Raw genomic sequence first — 21,122 nt, forward strand, 5'->3', positions numbered from 1 at the left:
TTGAATTTGGCACCAACGTGATGTCATGGTCATGTGCACCTATCGCATGCAGAGAAGGAGAGATCATCATATGGATGACTTGGGAGATTCTGTGGCCAAATGCACATAGCCGGAGTAAGCCTGCGTGGGCTGGGGTAGGTGAGGACGCAGGGCAGCTAGCTGTGCCGGAGAGCAGGCTGTGAGACTGTGCTGTAAGATGGCATGAGTGCCGATTTGTGACAGAGCCAGAAGATGCCATGATGAGGAGAGGCAGGCTGAGGACCAGAGACAGGAGAGGGTATGCAGTGGTAGAAGTTAACAGGAACAGTGATATAGGAGTCATTTCACTTCAGGAAGACAATGTATGGAAATCTCAGGTTCTCATTGAGAACTAACTAGAAAAGTCCCAACTGACTAAAGCCATTAGGAGTGTTACTGCCCTGCTCTCCTGGTCATTGCTGTGTTGGCATTAGTGATCACCTCACCCATGCACCATTATGTAGTTACATCCACTCAACCAAGAGAAAAGATGCTCCCCATGAATAGTTTCCAGGCCTGTGTGACTGCTGTTGGAGAGGGGCTGTACTGACCACTTCCATTCTCTGCCCTGACTGTTACAGAGTCTATTGCACCTAAACGTGAGGGAAGTCCCCACATGGGAACCCCTGAGATGAGTGACCAACTGGTGTTTCTCTGAGTTTACATGTTATCTCCACAGCACTCTCCCATCTATCTCTCATATCTCCCGTCTATTAAATACCACATAGATCCTTCCATTATTCCTTTATTAAAAATATCTTCTACCCTTCTCGGCCCGAGTCCATACTATTGATTAGCCGTTATTGTTCTAGTCTATACCCATCTCCTCGCTTACCTTTAGCATTGGTGCTCCTCAGTTTTCTGGAGAAACACACAGTAATAGTTGTTGCTGGGTCTCTTCTGTCTGACACAGAACAGTCATAGGTGGAAAGCAGAATTTCACGGGGATTAGATCTCATAGATACTGAGACAGCCAGGACCGGGCGAGAGCTGAGGGAAAGGCAACGTGTCAGAGTGAGCATCGGGGAAATTTGGCATCATACAGAGTGAGATCTACTGTACAGATGGTATGTAATCAGGAAGCCGGCAGTCTAAATGCCGACCGTCAGCTTCCCGACAGTGAAATCCCAGCATGGGACTAAATATCGATGCCTATCATTAGCCCCACGCGGAAATCCCGCCGGTCGGCATACCGATTGTAGGTAAGCTGGGCGTCAGGAGTGGATAGCTGCGGGGTTAGGTTTAGGGTCTCCTGGGGGACTTAGGGTTAGGCACCCCCCCTGGGAGGGTTAGGGTTAAGCTAGGGAAAGGGGGGGTTATGGTTAGGCACCCCCAGGGAGGGTTAGGTTTAGGGTGCGGGGAGGGGGGTTTAGGTACCCCTGGGGGGAAGGTTAGGGGTGGGTAGAGGGTTAGGGATAGCCTCTATACTTACCCTGTCGGGATCTCTATCTGCTTGCCTTCCGGCGTCAATATTTAATCGCCGGGCTGACGTCCGACGGTATAACATACCGATTCCCTACAGATGTGTTCTCTTGCATCTTTGCCGCTTGCGCGTTAAATGTGCACACGCCATGGCGCACCCACATTCGCACCATGCGATCCTATTGATTGAGGGTGTGAACACAGCATGCGTATTACGTCTCAGGCGCGGGACTCACATCCTACGTAGCACGAATTGCCATGCAAGCAGCAATGATGCAAGTGGACACACCAGTAATAACATAAGCAGAAGACAAAGGTCACTTATAGGATCTCTAATGACATCACACACAGAGTCAGTATAGGACCAAGAGTGACGTCACACACTGAGTCATTATAGGACCGTGAGTCATTATAGGACCAAGAGTGACGTCACACACTGAGTCATTATAGGACCAAGAGTGACGTCACACACTGAGTCATTATAGGACCAAGAGTGACGTCACACACTGAGTCATTATAGGACCAAGAGTGACGTCACACACTGAGTCATTATAGGACAAAGAGTGACGTCACACACTGAGTCATTATAGGACAAAGAGTGACGTCACACACTGAGTCATTATAGGACCAAGAGTGACGTCACACACAGAGTCATTATAGAACCAAGAGTGACGTCACACACTGAGTCATTATAGGACCAAGAGTTACATCACACACTGAGTCATTACAGGACCAAGAGTGACGTCACACACTGAGTCATTATAGGACCAAGAGTAAAGTTACACACTGAGTCATTATAGGACCAAGAGTTACATCACACACTGAGTCATTACAGGACCAAGAGTGACGTCACACACTGAGTCATTATAGGACCAAGAGTAACGTTACACACTGAGTCATTATAGGACCAAGCGTGACGTCACACACTGAGTCATTATAGGACCAAGAGTGATGTCACACACTGAGTCATTATAGGACCAAGAGTGACGTCACACACTGAGTCATTATAGGACCAAGAGTGACAACACACACAGAGTCATTACAGGACCAAGAGTGACGTCACACACATAGTCATTATAGGACCAAGAGTGACGTTACACACTGAGTCATTACAGGACCAAGAGTGACATCACACACTGAGTCATTATAGGACCAAGCATGACGTCACACACAGTCATTATAGGACCAAGAGTGACGTCACACACTGAGTCATTATAGAACCAAGAGTTACATCACACACTGAGTCATTATAGGACCAAGCGTGACGTCACACACAGAGTCATTATAGGACCAAGAGTGATGTCACACACAGTCATTATAGGACCAAGAGTGACGTCACACACTGAGTCATTATAGGACAAAGAGTGACGTCACACACTGAGTCATTATAGGACCAAGATTGACGTCACACACTGAGTCATTATAGGACCAAGAGTGACAACACACACTGAGTCATTATAGGACCATGAGTGACGTCACACACTGAGTCATTATAGAACCAAGAGTGACATCACACACTGAGTCATTATAGGATCAAGAGTGACGTCACACACTGAGTCATTATAGGACCAAGATAGACGTCACACACAGAGTCATTATAGGACCAAGAGTGACAACACACACTGAGTCATTATAGGACCATGAGTGACGTCACACACTGAGTCATTATAGAACCAAGAGTGACATCACACACTGAGTCATTATAGGATCAAGAGTGACGTCACACACTGAGTCATTATAGGACCAAGATAGACGTCACACACAGAGTCATTATAGGACCAAGAGTGAGGTCACACACTGAGTCATTATAGGACCAAGAGTGAGGTTACACACAGTCCTTATAGGACCAAGAGTGACGTCACACACTGCGTCATTATAGGACGAAGAGTGACATCACTCGATGAGTCATTATAGGACCAAGAGTGATGTCACACACAGAGTCATTATAGGACCCAGAGTGAGGTCACACACTGAGTCATTATAGGACCAAGAGTGAGGTCACATGATGAGTCATTATAGGACCAAGAGTGAGGTCACAAGGTACAGTAAGTATATAAAAAATCTACAATAAAAAGATTTTATTCCAATAAATAATAAGAATCAGTGTGAGTGTAAGAAGTAATATAAAACAACACTGGAAAATGACAGATATGTACTGTACAGTATAACAGTAATCAGAGGAGAATATATATGGTAGATAACTAACATTAGTGCAACAGGGGATAATGGAGAGAACAAAGATCATATGGAAATTTAGGATAACACAGCAGAAGCAGCAAATTCTCACCTTAATATAAGGACATTGCCGTCACTCCCTACGGTAAGGTCTGGTAGCCCATCTCCAGTCATGTCCAGATTCCCAGCCACCGACTTTCCAAAAAACATCATGCCGCCTCTAAGTGTCCTTCCTGCAATGCGCTGGGGAAGGTGAATATAGGATGGATAGAGGAAGTCAGATCATAGTGACAGACGAGAGAGTGTGATACAGATGTTATGTAAAGTTTATAAAGAACAAGAGTGAAACACTTTGCGCTTAGTACACTGTGTAGTGGGGCTTGTAGTGATAATGGTCCGGGGCCTACAAGCTGTCCAGTCAGCCAACAACAGTACTTCCTGCAACCACCCCAGAACACGGCTGCTCTCTCTCCTGTCCTAGGAAACTTTTTGTTAGAAGTGTGTGTGTGTGTAACCCTATATCTCCCAAAAGAGGGCACTCACCAACTTGTAGCAGAAGACAACAGGTATATACAGTATATTATATCTCAGTTTTTTCCCACACATAATAGTCGGTCCGCTTAAAGGACCTTTGTCAAGACAGCAGAATTATATAAAACCGGAATCATCCCACAACCGAAAATATATATATGGGTGTTGTACACAGAGTGCTGGAAAAGCCTACAAAGGTGCAGTGTGGCCATCACATCAACTCCAACCACCCACCCATATTATTATTTATGGCTTAATGAACCATGACATTGAGAGTAGTTTTACATTGTGAATTGTATGCTAATAAAGGTGCAACAAAAATGTGGGTAAAATGTGACCCCTGAAAATTACAGGACAAAACCCCACGTTCTCATGGATGAGGTCCGGCACGTTGGAGGTGATTTTGATGGATGTTCTCATGGGTAAGGTCTAGCAAGATGGAGATGATTCTGATGGATATTTTTTTTATAGCTGAGGTCCAGCTAGATGGAGAGGATACAGATTTATCATTAACATTTCCCTACTAGCCGTTCCACAAGTCTGCTGCCTGGGTCCTGACCTTCACCCAACACATTCTAAATATATCTCACTCTTGCCATTTCCATCTCCAAAACATAACTGAGATCAGGCACTTTCTCATGCCTGATGCTACTATAATTCGTATTTTTGAACTAATTTTCCACCTCGACTATTGTCACAACCTCCTCCATGGCCTCTACCCTACTTACCTTTCAGCTCTTTAGTCTTTCATGAATATTGCTGCCTATTTCATTCTCCTCTCTAACTGCTCTGCTTCGACCTCCCCCCTCAGCAACTCACTTTATTGGCTCCCCATACCCCTCAAACTCTTGACCCTCTTAGAAAGCACAATCTCTTTGCTCCCTCGTATATCTCTCCACACTCCCTTCCATTCCATTCCTTCCGCTCTTCCTATGTTTGGGACTTCAACTCCTCCTTGGTTAAATTTTCTTATGCACATCTCCTAGACTTCTCTTGCTCAGCCCCCTTTCCTTTGCAACTCGTTCCCTTACCAATCCTACTGGCTCATAGCGGGCCCTAAAAACGCACCATCTCATCACAGCCTACCACTCCACCTTCTAATTCACTGTCCTATGCTCCTCCTTAGCTCACACTCCAACTCTACACTTCTACTCTTAGCATGAAAGCTCTAACCGGTGATGCCACCCCCTTCATGTTCATTCCCAACACTATCCCTGCTTAAACAGGAACAGGAACATCAGAAGAACACAAGCCCAGCACAGGGAACATTAATGACCCAGCCATGAGTGCTGGGAACCAGCAGACTAAATAGGCAGGTGTCAGGTGTTCTCCATGCTGCTAATGAATGATTAATTAATCACCTGACACCTGGCAGGATCCAGAACGGGGAAACATACTGTCGAGAGGGACAATGCAAAATAGTCAGCATTTGGCAGTTGGTGTCTTTGGATATAGTAGGTACAGTTGAATCAGGCCCCAGGTCTCTTATTAGGAACTTAGCAGGAAACGTCCATCTCCCACCATATCACACTACACAGTGGCAAGATCACAGAACTAACTACGCAGACATCTTGGTACAGGGACTGAAGAATCTCTGGAGGGATAGTAAGATGGAGTCTGCACAGTAGCACACTCCACTTTCAGCAGAATCTACTAAAATTCCCATGCAGGGAGAGATGCTCAGAAAGGAGCCCGTCCCTGCCATGTGCAAAAGCAATCATTTCACTTCTACATCGTGAGCCAGGACCATTCTGTGCATGCGCGGTCTGCTGAACATGCATGTGCGGCGGCCATTGCCGGGTAGAGTTCAAAAGGGACCCTCTCCTGTTAAGTTTTGGGAATTAGTAGCCCATAGGCTACTATAGGGTGACACCATATAGATGCCTTAAAAATAAAACCTTCTAATACTGTAATTATCATAATAATTTATGTTCTAATGGCCGAGTTCCAGCCAGATGGAAAAGTTTCTGCTGAGAGGTACAGAAGTAAGACATGGGTCTCCTAATCATATCCAGTACAGCAATAGTATGGTCACTGAGAAGAGAAATGTCTGCGGTGCGGGAGGAATAAGGTTACAGATAGTGAATGAGAGCAGCCAGGAATTATCTCTGATGGAAGATATGTTTTTTTCTATAGCATTGATGATCCAAGATGATGTCTGGAAGATTTTGTACGTTTGACATTTTTTGCTCTACTTGAGAGTCACCATTCTAGGTTCTGAATTTAACAACAATTTTATATGGCTAACTATGGAAATATTGATGATATGATTCGTTGAACAGTTTCTGTTATTGAAGTTTTATTTTGCTTGGTGCAGAGATTTTCTGAAATGTTTAAATCTTGCTCAGTTTACATTTTTACCATTTTTGGCTTTGAATTATGTTTCAGATGTGAATAAGGAAATTCACTGGTGAATGGATCACAGTGTAACTGAACAGTCACCTGTATATATGAAGTCCTGAAGCCCCCGGTCTGGCCTGGGAAGATGTACAGAGCCCCCCGGTTGTTGTCCTCACAGGGGGCACCGATGGCCAGGTCAGGAAGATTATCTCCAGTCAGGTCTGGTAGAAGAGAGATAGCAGAACCGAAATGACCCTCAGACTGGCTGCTGTCTCCCTGCAGGGTCCGGGGACAAGAGATGGTGACGTGGGTCTTACCGGGATCCGTGACCTGGGAGCAAAGACACTGAGATGAGATTCATATTCTGCTAATTACACTCACGTCAGTTTATGTGTACATAACATGTGGACAAGAACCTAAGTTTTAAAATGTTATTTACAGATAAACAAGGAAAGAGCCATCATTATAAAATCGGTCTATATTCATTATTCTCCTCTTAGTAAAACTGAGGACAAATATAAATAAAAATATGAGGTAAATTAGTGGGACAAAAAATAAAGAAAAATACTAATTTGAGTTGGAGAACCCCACTAATAAGTGATACATTATGCCAAACTTTACAAAAAAAATAATCGGAACAGTTTAATGTTTCCCATATTCTTGAACCATTAATCAATCACAGCACATTTATTCAGATTACTAAAACAATGTCTTATTTGTAAGTTAATTTGCCATCCACATTGTTCCTCCAAACTGTTCTCCACCCTCAGCACAGACTCCAGTCTCAGCTTCTTCCTTACCCTTTCCCACAGTCATCCAGCCTCAGCCCTCTCTCCAACCTAAGCACCCCCTCCAACCTCAGCACCTCATCCATCCACCCCACAGTCTCCATCCTCACCACTCTCTCAGGCAGAACCAGCCTCAGCACAAACTCCAGTCTCAGATTATTCCTTACCCTTTTCCACAGTCATCCAACCTCAGCCCTCTCTCCAACCTCAGCACCTCATCCATCCACCCCACAGTCTCCATCCTCACCACTCTCTCAGACAGAACCAGCCTCAGCACAGACTCCAGTCTCAGCTTCTTCCTTACCCTTTCCCACAGTCATCCATCCTCAGCCCTCTCTCCAACCTAAGCACCCCCTCCAACCTCAGCACCTCATCCATCCACCCCACAGTCTCCATCCTCACCACTCTCAGATGGAACCAGCCTCAGCACAGACTCCAGTCTCAGGTTCTTCCTTCCTTTTTCGCACAGTCATCCAGCCTCAGTCCTCTTCCAACCTCAGCACCTCGTCCATCCACCCCACAGTCTCCATCCTCACCACTCTCTCAGGCAGAACCAGCCTCAGCACAGACTCCAGTCTCAGATTCTTCCTTACCCTTTTCCACAGTCATCCATCCTCAGCACTCTCTCCAACCTCAGCACCCCCTCCAACCTCAGCACCTCATCCATCCACCCCACAGTCTCCATTCTCACCACTCTCTCAGACAGAACAAGCCTCAGCACAGACTCCAGTCTCAGCTTCTTCCTTACTCTTTCCCACAGTCATCCAGCCTCAGCCCTCTCTCCAACCTCAGCACCCCCTACAACCTCAGCACCTCATCCATCAACCCCACAGGCTCCATCCTCACTACTCTCTCAGGCAGAACTAGCCTCGGCATAGACTCCAGCCTCAGCTTCTTCCTTACCCTTTCCCACAGTCATCCAGCCTCAGCCCTCTCTCCAACCTCAGCACCCCCCCGATCCACCCCACAGTCTCCATCCTTACCACTCTCTCAGGGAGAATGAGCCTCAGCACAGACTCCAGCCTCAGATTCTTCCTTACCCTTTCCCACAGTCATCCAGCCTCAGCCCTCTCTCCAACCTCAGCACCCCCTACAACCTCAGCACCTCGTCCATATACCCCACAGTCTCCATCCTCACCACTCTCTCAGACAGAACCAGCCTCAGCACAGACTCCAGTCTCAGCTTCTCCCTTACCCTTTCCCACAGTCATCCAGCCTCAGCCCTCTCTCCAACCTCAGCACCCCCCCCGATCCACCCCACAGTCTCCATCCTTACCACTCTCTCATGGAGAATGAGCCTCAGCACAGACTCCAGCCTCAGCTTCTTTCTTACCCTTTCCCACAGTCATCCAGCCTCAGCCCTCTCTCCAACCTCAGCACCCCCTACAACCTCAGTACCTCATCCATCCACCCCACAGTCTCCATCCTCACCACTCTTTCAGAAGCAGCCTCAGCACAGACTCCAGCCTCAGCTTCTCCCTTACCCTTTCCCACAGTCATCCAGCCTCAGTCCTCTCTCCAACCTCAGCATCCACCCCACAGTCTCCTTCCTTACCACTCTCTCAGGCAGAACCACTCTCTCCAGCAGAACAACCCTTCACTGTTTCCATACCAACTCCAGTTTCTGCAATCACTGCAGCCTTAGCAACCCCTCCAGTCTTAGCACACCTCCAGCCCTCCTATCCTATCCAGCCTTTCCACCCAATTTAGCTTCCTCCCTATCCAGCTTCGCTGTCTGCAGGATCTTCTACAGTAGCGCAGGTGGCTTAATCCCTGGTGAGAACAATTTGATATGCTCCCTGTGTATCTAGGAGAATATTCAGAAAACATTCACTGTTGGAGGTCCCAGAACAGGTGGTAGAACCGATGTACTGTGACTTATCTCTGTACCCTGACTCTATGGTAGCAGATGCTATGTACATTATCTCTGATCTATCTACTCTTCTCATCATCTTATCTCACTGCCCCAGTAGCAAACATTGTATTAAATTTATGTATGGAGGACTCACCTGGTCAGGGATGGGACACAGGTACACACGGCCACCTGGGGTGTTTGGAGAGTAATATGTTGGGGCCCCAACCACAAGGATATAGTTTGTAGAATTCAAATGAACCACGCTCAGCACAGAACCAAAGTATGACCCAATCTGGAAGGACAAAGTGCATCATAAAAGTAAGTGAATTACTTACTCCGTGGAAACGCTCTTGGTTTGTGCACTGGGTGAGATTGGGGCTCTTGTGAAGCACTGCAACACCTGCAAGATGGAGGATGGGGAATACAGTGGACTGGTTGTAGCACTCACACTATAACTCATTTGTGGTCTAGGGAAATAGACTCAGCGTGTTACAGGGGGCAATGCTCACTGGACGCACAGTTATTAGGCATTATATGGGTTCTGGAGCTGATGAGGAGACATTTCCAGGTCATGCTTGCCGCTGACAGAATAGTGCTTGGGAAATGGTTCAATGCCTCCTCATTGTAGATTTTATATGGCTCTATCTGACACTGGGGTTTGTGCTAAATGTAATATACCTGACACCTCATTTATATACAGTGTGTGGGAGTGCGCCCTCATATCTCAGTTTGGGTGAATAGTTAATCACTTTGCCTCCACCTACAGTATCTCTTCCACAATCAGCTCAGTGTCCAATTTTGGGGATTGCTCTTGCAAACTTTTAGAGAGAAAAGTCTTTTATTGAAAGTTTCAGTGGTTGCTTCAGAGAGGGATCCTCCCACCTTGTCTATGTTTCTGGCTAAGTTCTTTTACCCTTACCATGTAGATTGGCTGAAGTCTACTCTACTACCGTATATTGAGCCATAGATCTTATAAGGTATATAGATAGATGTTTTAGTGCCTCTTAGTGGTATGAGACGAGACAGCTGATGGAGTCTCCTACCATTATATTATAGGGTGCTCCAGAGGGACTCCACCTGAAATGATTTAGTTATTGGCATTGTGTCTGTACAAGAGTAATAGAGATACAATTACATTTCCCCTACTTCTGCCTCATTACTAGCACAGTATAGTCGCAGTTCCATTTCACTTAACACAACAAATTTCCCTACCCCAATCTCCACCCCACCCCATCCCCACATCATGATAGTGCATCCCTTACCCATCCAAAGTCAATCATATTAGATGGCTGGAAAGCTTCTAGGGACAGCTACCCCATGAACAGATTAATGGGTGTTATATACCCAACTGATCCATAACACAACTGCGTCCTCTCTTAATTGGCCGTGTATGTTTTGTATATGATTTTACTTTATTCTTTCTTCTTTTAATTGGAGCAAAGGCAGAATATACAGGAGTGCGATGGAGAGCAATGTTGTGTATGTGGAAAAGAACCACATTACAGTATGTTACTACCTACTAGAGGACACTTATTTGTATAATGCTATAATCTCCATTATAAGACAGCTTCCAACTCACCTGGTCTCCCTGAGCCGTGGCCTTCTGGTACCATTGTGAGGTCCCTAGGTCCATTCTGAAGATCAGGACATTCCCAGTATGTTGGTATCTTGGGGCACTGAGGGCTATCAGGTCACTGTTCACTTGCTGCACAGCGTAACCTGGAGATGTCCAACACACATGCAGTTACACCAATGCCTGACTCCAGTGTTCTCAGCTGGGTGTGGGGTCCTTGGTAGGCCCTAGCTACATTCAGCTCCTGCGAGCTTGTTCTCTGTCTGCGTTATTGTGATAAAATTACAGGACCACTAATGAGCCGCAGAGGTAAATAACACTTCTAGCTAGAGATGCCCCCTCCCTCCTAACCTGGCACCTGATTCAGGGGGCAGAGAGCAGGGAGGTGCCTACCATCAGCCATGTGGTTACCTTACCGTAAAGAGAAGGTCTATCCTAACCAGGTTCTGTGACTATACTGTATGTCCTCACGCAGAGCTCATTTATCTCCAGTGTCTGCTCCGATATAGAGCTAGAGCACCGGCTTCCAGCCTGACCATCGCTGCACTCTCTGGGCCTGATGCTGAGAAGGACAGAAACTTGTATAATGGGCCTTATTGTGAGTTTTACGCTATGCCAATGTTTTCACAGTTGGGCGATAATCGGAAAGCAGCGCACGTGTCTGAGTCGCACAGCGCATTCTTCAAGGTACATAACCGTAGTCGCTCACAGTGACTATCTTTTTGCAGTGTGATGGACAGTCGGGGACTGACTGGCGGAGGTAACGGGGAGTGGCGTCAAAGACCGTTTCATGGGCATGTCACCTCCTGCGTCTGCATTCCCGTGCCAATTCTGTGGCACCATAGGCTCACTCAGGATTGCGGTCGATGCTGCGACTTTGTACGCAGATGCTTGGATTTGCAAAACCACCATCTCGATGCATCTCCTGGTGTCTGAGACTATGGATATGCGTCGGCATACACAGACACAGCAGCAATAGCGTACTAATCTGAACAGTCCCATTGTCCTATATGCAGAGTCGCCCCCGTTATGCGGTGCGCCCGTGCGACTTGTGTAAGTTTGGTCAGGTCCATCAGGATGCACTTACAGGCTGTACGCTGTGTGCGACAGATACGTATCACAACAAGCGTAACTACCGTTATGTCCAACACTGCACAGCCCCAGAGACATTGGGCCTCATTCAGACCTGCTCGCAAGCACCTTAGCGCTCGCAGGTGGGTCGATGTTGGCCTCTGCGCAAGCTCAGTGGCCGCACTGCGCGTGTGCAAGCCCTGGAGAGAGTGAGAAATTCTCTGGCTCCGAAGCTCACTTACAAAAGGGGCGGCTGTCGATGGTGATCGACAGCTCACCCCGTTTTGTAGGCGTGGCATGGGGGTGGCTTCACATTTTGTGGGCTGCCCCACTGACATCACCAGTGATGTCAGGGGGAGAGTTTCCGGCTCTGTTAGAGCCGGAAGCTCTCTGGGGCTTGCGGTAGAGGAGACCCTACCGCAAGGGTCTCCTTGCAAGCCCCGATGGTCGCGATGGTCTCGACCAACGCGACCATCATCCTGGCCGCTCGCTAAAGCTGTGGGTGGCAACCCACAGCCTAGCGAGCGGCCAGGAGGCCGGCTCCCAAAATGGATGCGCCGCCCTCATTCAGAGCGAGCACTCGCATTTTGCGAGCGGCTCTGAATGAGGTCCATTGACAGCTTTTCCCGAGTGCGATCGCACCACTACAGCCCAAATCTGCCTCGGCAGTCATAAGTGTAGATGAGATGGAAATGCGTATGTCTGCATCACAACTACTCGCGTGCGTACAATTATAGACCATGCGCAGAGCAAAAACAAGATAAGCTCCACAATCATGAGTCCTCTCAACCTTACAGTAGGCCCTATATGAGGAATGATTTGGTTTCTGGAAGTCACTTCTGGTAATGAGAAAACATTTGGTTAAATCAGAAGATTTTATTGTCCCTTTAAAGAAACCCAAACACACAAAGTAAAAAAACTGTGTCCCATTAGCCCTCAGGACCGGCCCATGACTAATTACTCTGCTGTGGCACATGGGCGCTGGTTGAAGACCACACCTGCTGGGCATGCAGACTGGCAGCCTCCTGCATCAGAGACTCCTATGCCTCCTGGACCTACATCTTACTATGGGTGAGGCACAAATGTTACTATGTAAAAATGTTCCCTTTCATTTATGGTAGAGCTACCACCAGCATGGAAGGGGGGGACGGGACGGGGGACGAGGGGGTGCGGATGGCACATGGAGGTAAGGAGCGCTGATCCTACATCTGGTGCATGTACAGTACAGCCCCTTTTGGCAGGGTGGATTGTTCTACTTTGAAATTTTGCTTTGGTGCCTAGATATCCTATATACCATCCCTGCTTACTATTCTATTATACCCACGTTATCCAGCATAATCCTCCATATCCCCTTGTTCCCATCTGTTTGTGTGTTTATCTGCATTTGGGTGAGTATGAAATGTCTTTCTATTTTTCAATCATGGTGGACGAGGGAGGTGGCACCACTAGAGTGGTGTGGACTGCACCGATTGTCACCCTCCGAAGTGGTGACACCAAAATGCTGGCTCCTCCTCAGTGAATGGGAGCTGGACTGTGATATTATTGTGCAATGCATGCTCCTGAGCATTGAGGAGGAGCTGGCAGCGCTGGGAATAGGGCTGATATGGGCACCAGGGCCGTAACTAGGGTGGTGTAGCCTGTGCAGGGGGCGCTGTTTGGGCATGTCAATTTTTCTGTTTATTATCATTCTCACTTGTAGCTTCCTCTTCTTTTATCCCCAGCATCTCCTGGCCTCCTCTATCTCTTCCCTGGCCCACCCCTATCTCTTCCTGGCCTCCCCTATCTCTCTTCCCTGGCCTCCCCTATCTCTCTTCCCTGGCCTCCCCTATCTCTTCCCCGGCCTCCCCTATCTCTTCCCCAGCGTCCCCTATCTCTTCGCCAGCTTCCCCTATCTCTTCCCTAGCCTCCCCTATCTCTTCCCTGACCACCCCTATCTCTCTTCCCTGACCTCCCCTATCTCTCTTCCCCAACCTCCCCTATCTCTTCCCCAGCCTCCCCTATCTCTTCCGTAGCCTCCCCTATCTCTCTGCCCTGACCTCCCCTATCTCTTCCCCGGCCTCCGCTATCTCTTCCCCGGCCTCCCCTATCTCTTCCCCGGCCTCCCCTATCTCTTCCCCGGCCTCCCCTATCTCTTCCCTGGCCTCCCCTATCTCTTCCCTGGCCTCCCCTATCCCCTTCCTGGCCCTTCCCCATGAGGTCATTACACGTTTTTCAGGTGCACTATTTTATGGTCCTATTTAAAAAATGAGGGGGGCACCAATGCTCTCTCTGGCACAGGGCACCAAAAAGTCTAGTTATGGCTCTGCTGGGCACATCCACAGAGTGATGAAACCAGGGGTTGCGAGACCACGCTTCCTCCCTATGAGGCCATTACCCTTTTTGGCTGTATTTATTAGGTGCACTGGGTGTCACTAACCCAATGATTCCACTGGCCGAGGTACACCATCATCCACAGCTGCAGAGAGGAGACCTGTCCACTATTATTCTATTTCCCCTGGCACATCACATTAGTGTCATACTCAGTCCTGCTTTATGCCACAATATGTGCTCTCACCCAGGTAGGAGTCCCTCATGTCAATCTTGTCCCTTGTAGCATTTGTCCAGGTACCAGTCAGCTGCCCGTTCCTGTAATTATATGCCCCCCCTGACCAGTCGTATGCACCAACTGTCCCGAGGATCATCCCGTCCTGCGGAGAAGAAAACATGAACAATGGAGGGAGAGCTGCAACTATTTCTGTAGAGAGATATTATAATACACAAACATCAATATGTAACCATCCAACCAGTACATGCACATACAGGCTGAGTGCCATAATCCGTGTCCTGTCATCTGTGACATATCTCCCATACAGGCTGAGTGCCATGATCCGTGTCCTGTCATCTGTGACATATCTCACATACAGGCTGAGTGCCAGGATCCATGTCCTGCCATCTGTGACATTTCTCACATACAGGCTGAGTGCCAGGATCCATGTCACATACAGGCTGATGCCAGGATCTGTGTCCCGTCATCTGTGACATATCTCATATACAGGCTGAGTGCCAGGATCCGTGTCCTGTCATCTGTGACATATCTCACATACAGGCTGAGTGCCAGGATCCGTGTCACATACAGGCTGAGTGCCAGGATCCATGTCCTGTCATCTGTGACATATCTCACAAACAGGCTGAGTGCCAGGATCTGTGGACCTCATTCAGAGTCAGTCGTTGCGGCCGTACGGTTGTACGCCACCGATGTTTGCTATACTGCGCATGCGTAAAGTTCGCAATGCGCGTGCGCAAACTAGCCGCTACGGTCAGAAATTTCTCTCTCCTTGAACACAGCCAGGTCGGTAGTTTGAGTGACAGATGGAGGCGTTTGTGGGTGGTAACAGGGGAAGGTGCTTGAAAATGGGGGAGTGGAGATCCGAACGCAGGCGTGCCTCATTATGCGAACAGCGTTTTATGGGAGTGCATACGGATTATGGGAGTGCATAATTAACAAAGTAGCGTCATGGCACATGTGACATGGGAGGTTTTTACACTGACATGATCGTAGAGCTTAAGAGAGGGTATGGTCAACCTTAAGCTCTACGACCAGTTCTGATGGTTCCCGATGGTCTCGATTAATCCTTATATGCCCGGAGATGACGTGCAATGCGTACGAGAAGGGGGCGTATTTTTTGGTCTTCCGACCGCTTCCTCGACTTGGTCGGCCAACTACCGATCCGAACTTAGGGACGCAACTTGCGAGGGAAACATTTGAATATCCGGCCCCTTTTCCCGTACGACCGTGCAGCCACTTCGACTGACTCTGAATGAGGTCCTGTGTCCTGTGATCTGTGACATATCTCACATACAGGCTGAGTGCCAGGTTCCATGTCCTGTAATCTGTAACATATCTCATATACAGGCTGAGTGCCAGGATCCGCGTCCTGTCATCTGTGACAAATCTCACATACAGGCTGAGTGCCAGGATCCGTGTCACATACATTCTGAGTGCCAGGATCCGTGTCTTGTCATCTGTGACATATCTCATATACAGGCTGAGTGCCAGGATCTGTGTCCTGTGATCTGTGACATATCTCACATACAGGCTGAGTGCCATGATCCATGTCCTGTGATCTGTGACATATCTCACATACAGGCTGAGTGCCAGGTTCCGTGTCCTGTAATCTGTGACATATCTCACAAACAGGCTGAGTGCCAGGATCCGTGTCCTGTGATCTGTGACATATCTCACATACAGGCTGAGTGCCATGATCCATGTCCTGTCATCTGTGACATATCTCATATACAGGCTGAGTGCCAGGATCCGTGTCCTGTCATCTGTGACATATCTCACATACAGGCTGAGTGCCATGATCTGTGTCCTGTCATCTGTGACATATCTCACATACAGGCTGAGTGCCAGGATCTGTGTCCTGTCATCTGTGACATATCTCACATACAGGCTGATGCCAGGATCCGTGTCCTGTCATCTGTGACATATCTCACATACAGGCTGAGTGCCAGGTTCCGTGTCCTGTAATCTGTGACATATCTCATATACAGGCTGAGTGCCAGGATCCGTGTCCTGTCATCTGTGACATATCTCACAAACAGGCTGAGTGCCAGGATCCGTGTCCTGTGATCGGTTACATATCTCACATACAGGCTGAGTGCCATGATCCATGTCCTGTCATCTGTGACATATCTCATATACAGGCTGAGTGCCATGATCCATGTCCTGTCATCTGTGACATATCTCACAAACAGGCTGAGTGCCAGGATCCGTGTCCTGTGATCTGTGACATATCTCACATACAGGCTGAGTGCCAGGATCTGTGTCCTGTGATCTGTGACATATCTCACATACAGGCTGAGTGCCAGGATCCGTGTCCAGTGATCTGTGACATATCTCATATACAGGCTGAGTGCCAGGATCCGTGCCCTGTCATCTGTGACATATCTCACATACAGGCTGAGTGCCATGATCCGTGTCCTGTCATCTGTGACATATCTCACATACAGGCTGAGTGCCAGGTTCCGTGTCCTGTAATCTGTGACATATCTCATATACAGACTGAGTGCCAGGATCCGTGTCACATACATTCTGAGTGCCAGGATCCGTGTCTTGTCATCTTTGACATATCTCACATACAGGCTGAGTGCCAGGATCCGTGTCCTGTCATCTGTGACATATCTCACATACAGGCTGAGTGCCATAATCCGTGTCCTGTGATCTGTGACATATCTCACATACAGGCTGAGTGCCAGGTTCCGTGTCCTGTAATCTGTGACATATCTCATATACAGGCTGAGTGCCATGATCCGTGTCCTGTCATCTGTGACATATCTCACATACAGGCTGAGTGCCATGATCCGTGTCCTGTGATCTGTGACATATCTCACATACAGGCTGAGTGCCAGGATCCATGTCCTGTGATCTGTGACATATCTCATATACAGGCTGAGTGCCAGGATCCGTGTCCTGTCATCTGTGACATATCTCACATACAGGCTGAGTGCCAGGATCCGTGTCCTGTCATCTGTGACATATCTCACATACAGGCTGAGTTCCAGGATCCGTGTCCTGTCATCTGTGACATTTCTCACATACAGGCTGAGTGCCAGGATCTGTGTCCTGTGATCTGTGACATTTCTCACATACAGGCTGAGTGCCAGGATCCGTGTCCTGTCATCTGTGACATATCTCACATACAGGCTGATGCCAGGATCCGTGTCCTGTCATCTGTGACATATCTCACATACAGGCTGAGTGCCAGGATCCGTGTCCTGTCATCTGTGACATATCTCACATACAGGCTGAGTTCCAGGATCCGTGTCCTGTCATCTGTGACATTTCTCACATACAGGCTGAGTGCCAGGATCCGTGCCCTGTCATCTGTGACATATCTCACATACAGGCTGAGTGCCATGATCCGTGTCCTGTCATCTGTGACATTTCTCACATACAGGCTGAGTGCCAGGATCCGTGTCCTGTCATCTGTGACATAACTCTTGTGGCATATTGATCACAGAGGGATAGCTGCCATTTTTGTGTCTTTTAAATTGCCGCATACACTGTCATATCTGGCCAAATGTCCATTAGTTTCTGTGACATGGCAGGATGTGTGATTAGATTACTGTGGTGTATGGTCATCTCTCTGTTTTAGTTTGGTAACTAGGAATCTCCCAGTGGGGCAATTTGTATCTTAGTAACTGATGTACAATGAAGGAAGGGATGACCTATCGCCCTGACATCCTGCAGACAGGACTACAATATGGAGTAATAGCCTTCTAGTCATAGACTAATGCAGATATATAGACTAATGCAGACATATAGACTAATGCAGACATAGACTAATGCAGATATATAGACTAATGCAGACATATAGGGTAAAGCAGACATATAGACTAATACAGACATATAGGGTAATGCAGACATATACCGGTGTTAGGGCTCCGCTGAATCCCTCCTGAGACATCTCAAACTCAAAAGAACTTTCAGACTTTGACTGTGTCCCTGAGAGAGAGAGAGAGAGAGAGAGAGAGAGAGAGAGAGACAGAGACAGAGAGAGAGAGAGAGAGAAACTAGTGAGTGACAAAAGTGCAATCAGGGGCACCCTGGACACTGGCGCTGGCATGCGTGCAGCTGCGGTGTGCGACTCGGACGCTAACCTGGGTAAAAGGACAAAAACTGGCAGATGATACGAGTGAGCGGCACCATGCAATCTGCCACCTAGCGTTGTGCTGAATCTGTGACTTTATGCCAAAAGCAGCCAGTACACTGTGAGCAACTTTATGTCAGGAACCAGGCTGTCAGATCACAACGGAGGGTCCGGACAGTCGCACTCCGGCTGACTAAATCCGGGCTTACTGCTCTGCGTGTGCGCCCTCCCCACAGTTGTAAGCGGCATCCGTCGCACGGAGCATTCTAACACTGATGGGAAGATGATCGCTCAGCCCCATTACTACACGCTGGCCACGCTCCGTTTATCTGTGCAGCATGACTCTGTTCCACTGTGTCCACGCTGGCTCCTCTGGACCATGGGCGCAGCCATCTTGGCTTGGTCACCTGATTCCGTATCGGCCAATCCTGCTCTGCTCTTGGGTCAGCTGTGAGTGATTGTCCAACCAGTAGCAGACACTGGGTATATAAACCCTTCCTGGACTCTCAGCCAGTGTCTGTGCAACGTTTCCTATGGTTCCGTTTTTGGCTCCTGTTGGATCTACGTTTGTTCCTGACCTGGAGAACTGTTGCTATCGTGTTACACTGAGCTCGGCTCAGTACTCTCAGGCAAACTCCTAAGCAGTGGCGTCACAAAGGGGGTGCGGTGGGTACGGGCCGCACCGAGTGTCACCCTCCAAGGGGGTGACACCAAAATCCGACTCATCCCCGCCCCCTGCTCAGCAGAGCCTGCACTGCAGGGAGACACCAGGCTGGAGAGGCGCTCTCCCTGCAGCAGCTGCTGAGACAGCTTTTAATTCTGCCGGTTGCCGCTGCTCCTGTCACACTGAGACAGCCAGGGGCAGCTACTGTACAGTAAGTGGCAAGTGAGGCTGTGGTCTTCATACAGTCAGCTACATGTGGGGGGGGAGTGCTAGTGGCACGGGGGCTGATTGCATACTCAGTGTAAAGACGATCAGCCTGACTGAAGCCTCCGCCGGGGTGGATCATGGCAGCTGAGCTCCTGCTCCTCCTCTCTTCAGTGAATCAGCTCACTCCCTGCCTTACAGATCGTCACGCTGGGAGCAGGCAGGGACAGTCTACAAAACATTGGCCAGTTTACAAGTGTATTCAAATACTGTTGATTACACTTGAATACTGACAAGTAGTTTGTACACTGTCCCTGCTTCTTCCCAGCGTGATCCTCTGACCTCCCAGTCAGAGAGGATGAGAAGGAACTGGGAGACAGCGAGCAGCCAGCACAGTGACTATGGTCTAATGTATACAGTAGGTGTAATGGGAAGTAACTAATGCAGTGAGGAGAGAGTCTATGCTGGGGATGGTGTATTAATGTATGTGCGTGGGTATACTCATTGTGTTTCTGTGTGTATAAGGGGTGTATCATGTAATGTGTTATATGTGGGTCAATGATGCTCTCTGCATTATCTGGCGGTTACTACGATGCTCTCTGCATTATCTGGCGGTTACTACGATGCTCTCTGCATTATCTGGCGGTTACTACAATGCTCTCTGCATTATCTGGCGGTTACCATGACGCTCTCTGCATTATCTGGCGGTTACTACGATGCTCTCTGTATTATCTGGCGGTTACTACGATGCTCTCTGCATTATCTGGCGGTTACTACGATGCTCTCTGCATTATCTGGCGGTTACCATGACGCTCTCTGCATTATCTGGCGGTTACTATGATGCTCTCTGTATTATCTGGCGGTTACTACGACGCTCTCTGCATTATCCGGCGGTTACCATGACGCTTTATGCATTATCTGGCGGTTACTACGATGCTCTCTGTATTATCTGGCGGTTACTACGACGCTCTCTGCATTTTCCGGCGGTTACCATGACACTTTATGCATTATCTGGCGGTTTCTATGATGCTCTCTGCATTATCTGGCGGTTTCTACGATGCTCTCTGCATTATCTGGCAGTTACTACAATGCTCTCTGTATTATCTGGCGGTTACCATGATGCTCTCTGCATTATCTGGCGGTTACTACGATGCTCTCTGCATTATCTGGCGGTTACTACGATGCTCTCTGCATTATCTGGCGGTTACTATGATGCTCTCTGCATTATCTGGCGGTTACCATGACGCTCTCTGCATTATCTGGCGGTTACTACGATGCTCTCTGCATTATCTGGCGGTTACTACGATGCTCTCTGCATTATCTGGCAGTCACTGTTACACTCTATGCAATACAATAGGGGGCATTACTTCTGGGGGTAATATTATAGGGGGCATTACCACTGCCATTGTAGGCACTATTAGGGGGCATTACTAATGGGGGCACTACTACAGGGAGCATTACTTTTGATGGCACTACTACAGGCGGCAATACTACTGAAGGCATTACTACTAGGGGCACTACTAATGGGGGCATTACTACTAGGGGCATTTCTACTGAGGGCATTAATACTGGGGTCACTACTATAGGGGGCACTAATACTATAGAGGGCACTACTATAAGGGGCATTACCACTACCACTGGGGGCACTATTAGGGGGCATTACCACTGGGGACATTGCATAGGGGCACTACATACGGGGCACCACTACTGGGGGCATTGTGTAAATGTGTCTGCTGGACTGGTATTTGGGGAGAGTTTGCGGAGCTGCGTATCAATTTATTTATTTTTTTTGGTGGGGGGGGGTGTCACCATGAGTTATAGCACTGGGTGACACCAACACTAGTGACGC

The 21,122-nt window shown here is 48.2% G+C and overlaps 1 protein-coding gene across 1 annotated transcript in view; it reads right to left on the reverse strand.

Annotated features, from left to right (window-relative positions):
- Nucleotides 1-21,122, reverse strand: part of LOC148525140 (integrin alpha-M-like) — a 130,014-nt gene that overhangs the window by 58,630 nt on the left and 50,262 nt on the right. The window contains exons 6-12 of the mRNA XM_088471174.1: nt 18,187-18,260; nt 14,328-14,460; nt 10,709-10,848; nt 9,284-9,421; nt 6,589-6,816; nt 3,728-3,858; nt 854-1,008 (exon numbers count right to left, since the gene is read on the reverse strand). Coding sequence (XP_088327300.1) covers nt 854-1,008; nt 3,728-3,858; nt 6,589-6,816; nt 9,284-9,421; nt 10,709-10,848; nt 14,328-14,460; nt 18,187-18,260 — 999 coding nt within the window. The remainder of the gene's footprint in view (nt 1-853; nt 1,009-3,727; nt 3,859-6,588; nt 6,817-9,283; nt 9,422-10,708; nt 10,849-14,327; nt 14,461-18,186; nt 18,261-21,122) is intronic.

Source organism: Taudactylus pleione, unplaced genomic scaffold (genome assembly GCF_031769625.1).
Source record: "Taudactylus pleione unplaced genomic scaffold, aTauple2 ptg000112l, whole genome shotgun sequence".
Lineage (NCBI taxonomy): Eukaryota > Metazoa > Chordata > Amphibia > Anura > Myobatrachidae > Taudactylus > Taudactylus pleione.